This window comes from Aplysia californica, unplaced genomic scaffold (genome assembly GCF_000002075.1).
Source record: "Aplysia californica isolate F4 #8 unplaced genomic scaffold, AplCal3.0 scaffold00026, whole genome shotgun sequence".
NCBI classification, from domain to species: Eukaryota; Metazoa; Mollusca; class Gastropoda; order Aplysiida; family Aplysiidae; genus Aplysia; species Aplysia californica.
In genome coordinates, this window is record NW_004797296.1 from 1,118,905 (window position 1) to 1,120,560 (window position 1,656).

The following is a 1,656-nucleotide window of genomic DNA, read 5'->3' on the forward strand; positions in this document are numbered from 1 at the left end:
AGACACACAAACACACACACAGACACACATAAAACATACACATACGCATACACACTTACACATGTATACATAGATACACGCACCCTCATACACACATAAGGCACATACCACACATCACACATTACACTCACTCACCCACTCACTCACTCACTCACTCACTCACTCACTCACTCACTCACTCACTCACTCAAACTGTAAGACATACACGTAAAACACACACACACACACGCACACACATACACAGCGCGCGCGCACACACACACACACACACACACACACTCATTCATTCACTTATTCACACGCGCGGGCAAAGACACCTCAGCTCTGTAAATCAGTCTCAAAACTGGCAAATAATGTATACCCCAGATTTCGGTCTGAGCTCGGTGTGCCACCAATCAGAGCATCCCCTGAGCACCCAATGTGGCAGCCCCGTGTACGCGGCACCGGAACTCTTCGCTGGCCGGAAGTACGGAAGGGCCGTTGACGTTTGGAGCCTGTGAGTGCAGACGTGGCATGTATTGTGCTCTAGGGTTCTTTTGTGGAACATTCTTCGATCAATATGTCTGGTTTTCTATCACCCTTTTAAAACTTGCTGAGGAACGATTACATTGAGCAGACAATAAGAATCGTTATCGTTTAGAAAAGATTGTGACGTCATGTTCTCGAAATTTCGAGAGTTATACACTCTCGGGGAAAAAGAGAGTGTGCATACTTTAAATAGTCACAGTTTAAATAATTGAAAATAATGAAAGTAAACAGTCTCCAAATTTTGCACGGAAGCTAACGTAAGTAGTTTCCGTAAGTCGCACATTATGTTTCAGCGGAAAATTCTTACTTGTCAAGAAATAGAACTCTATGATTTAAATTCATTCAGTCGCCTTATAATGCGACTATTTGTATACGTGTTTCGATTTTGAGTCTATGATTCACTTCCTTACTTTAAGTCATTTGTTTTGAAAAACATAAAATACAGTAATATTTCTGCTTTTAAAACATGCTACGTCTGCTGGGAAATGATAGTAGACCAGCCTTAGGAATACTCCAGGCTGGAAGTTCACAGCAAGATGTGGCTCAAAGGCTCAATGTCCACAGAAACAGCATTGGGGGTTTGTGGGCAAGTGTCTGGGCGTCTAGACAGACGAATGATTAACCTAGAAGTGGAAGGCCTCTGATCACAACACAGAGACAAGGCTGACTCATCCACCGTGCTTATCTCTAGAACAGATTGCGTCCTGCATCACTGCAGGACATAATGTCCATGGTTAAAGATCAATCTCAGCGAAAACTGACCAGACACAAATGCTAGATGAAAGTCAGCAATAGCTAGAAAGAATCTAGGAGCAAATTCCACCCTCAGTTTACCCAGTAACTTATATTTTCCCTGCGTCGTCATTAGTGTGGCAAATGGCCACACACGGTGCTGGTTTTGAAAATGTGGAAATTTGGGGGGCTCAACTTGTTTTTTAATATTTTTGTGCAAAAATGAACTTAAGTGTTTTAGCCTCTTGAATTCTTCCTTGATGTGTGTGTCGTCTAGTAAAGAAAATGTTTATACAACAAAAATTGGTATGCAAATACAACGTCTGATTTTTATGCACTACTTTCTTTTTTTCGTGATCTTGTATGTGCATTGAGAGAGAGAGAGAGAGAGAGAGA

The 1,656-nt window shown here is 41.8% G+C and overlaps 1 protein-coding gene across 1 annotated transcript in view; it reads left to right on the plus strand.

Moving 5' to 3' along the window:
* The window catches only part of LOC101858834 (maternal embryonic leucine zipper kinase), a gene marked incomplete in the record, with an annotated part of 20,875 nt that overhangs the window by 9,891 nt on the left and 9,328 nt on the right, over nt 1-1,656 (plus strand). The window contains 1 exon segment of the mRNA XM_005091169.2: nt 367-496. Coding sequence (XP_005091226.2) covers nt 367-496 — 130 coding nt within the window.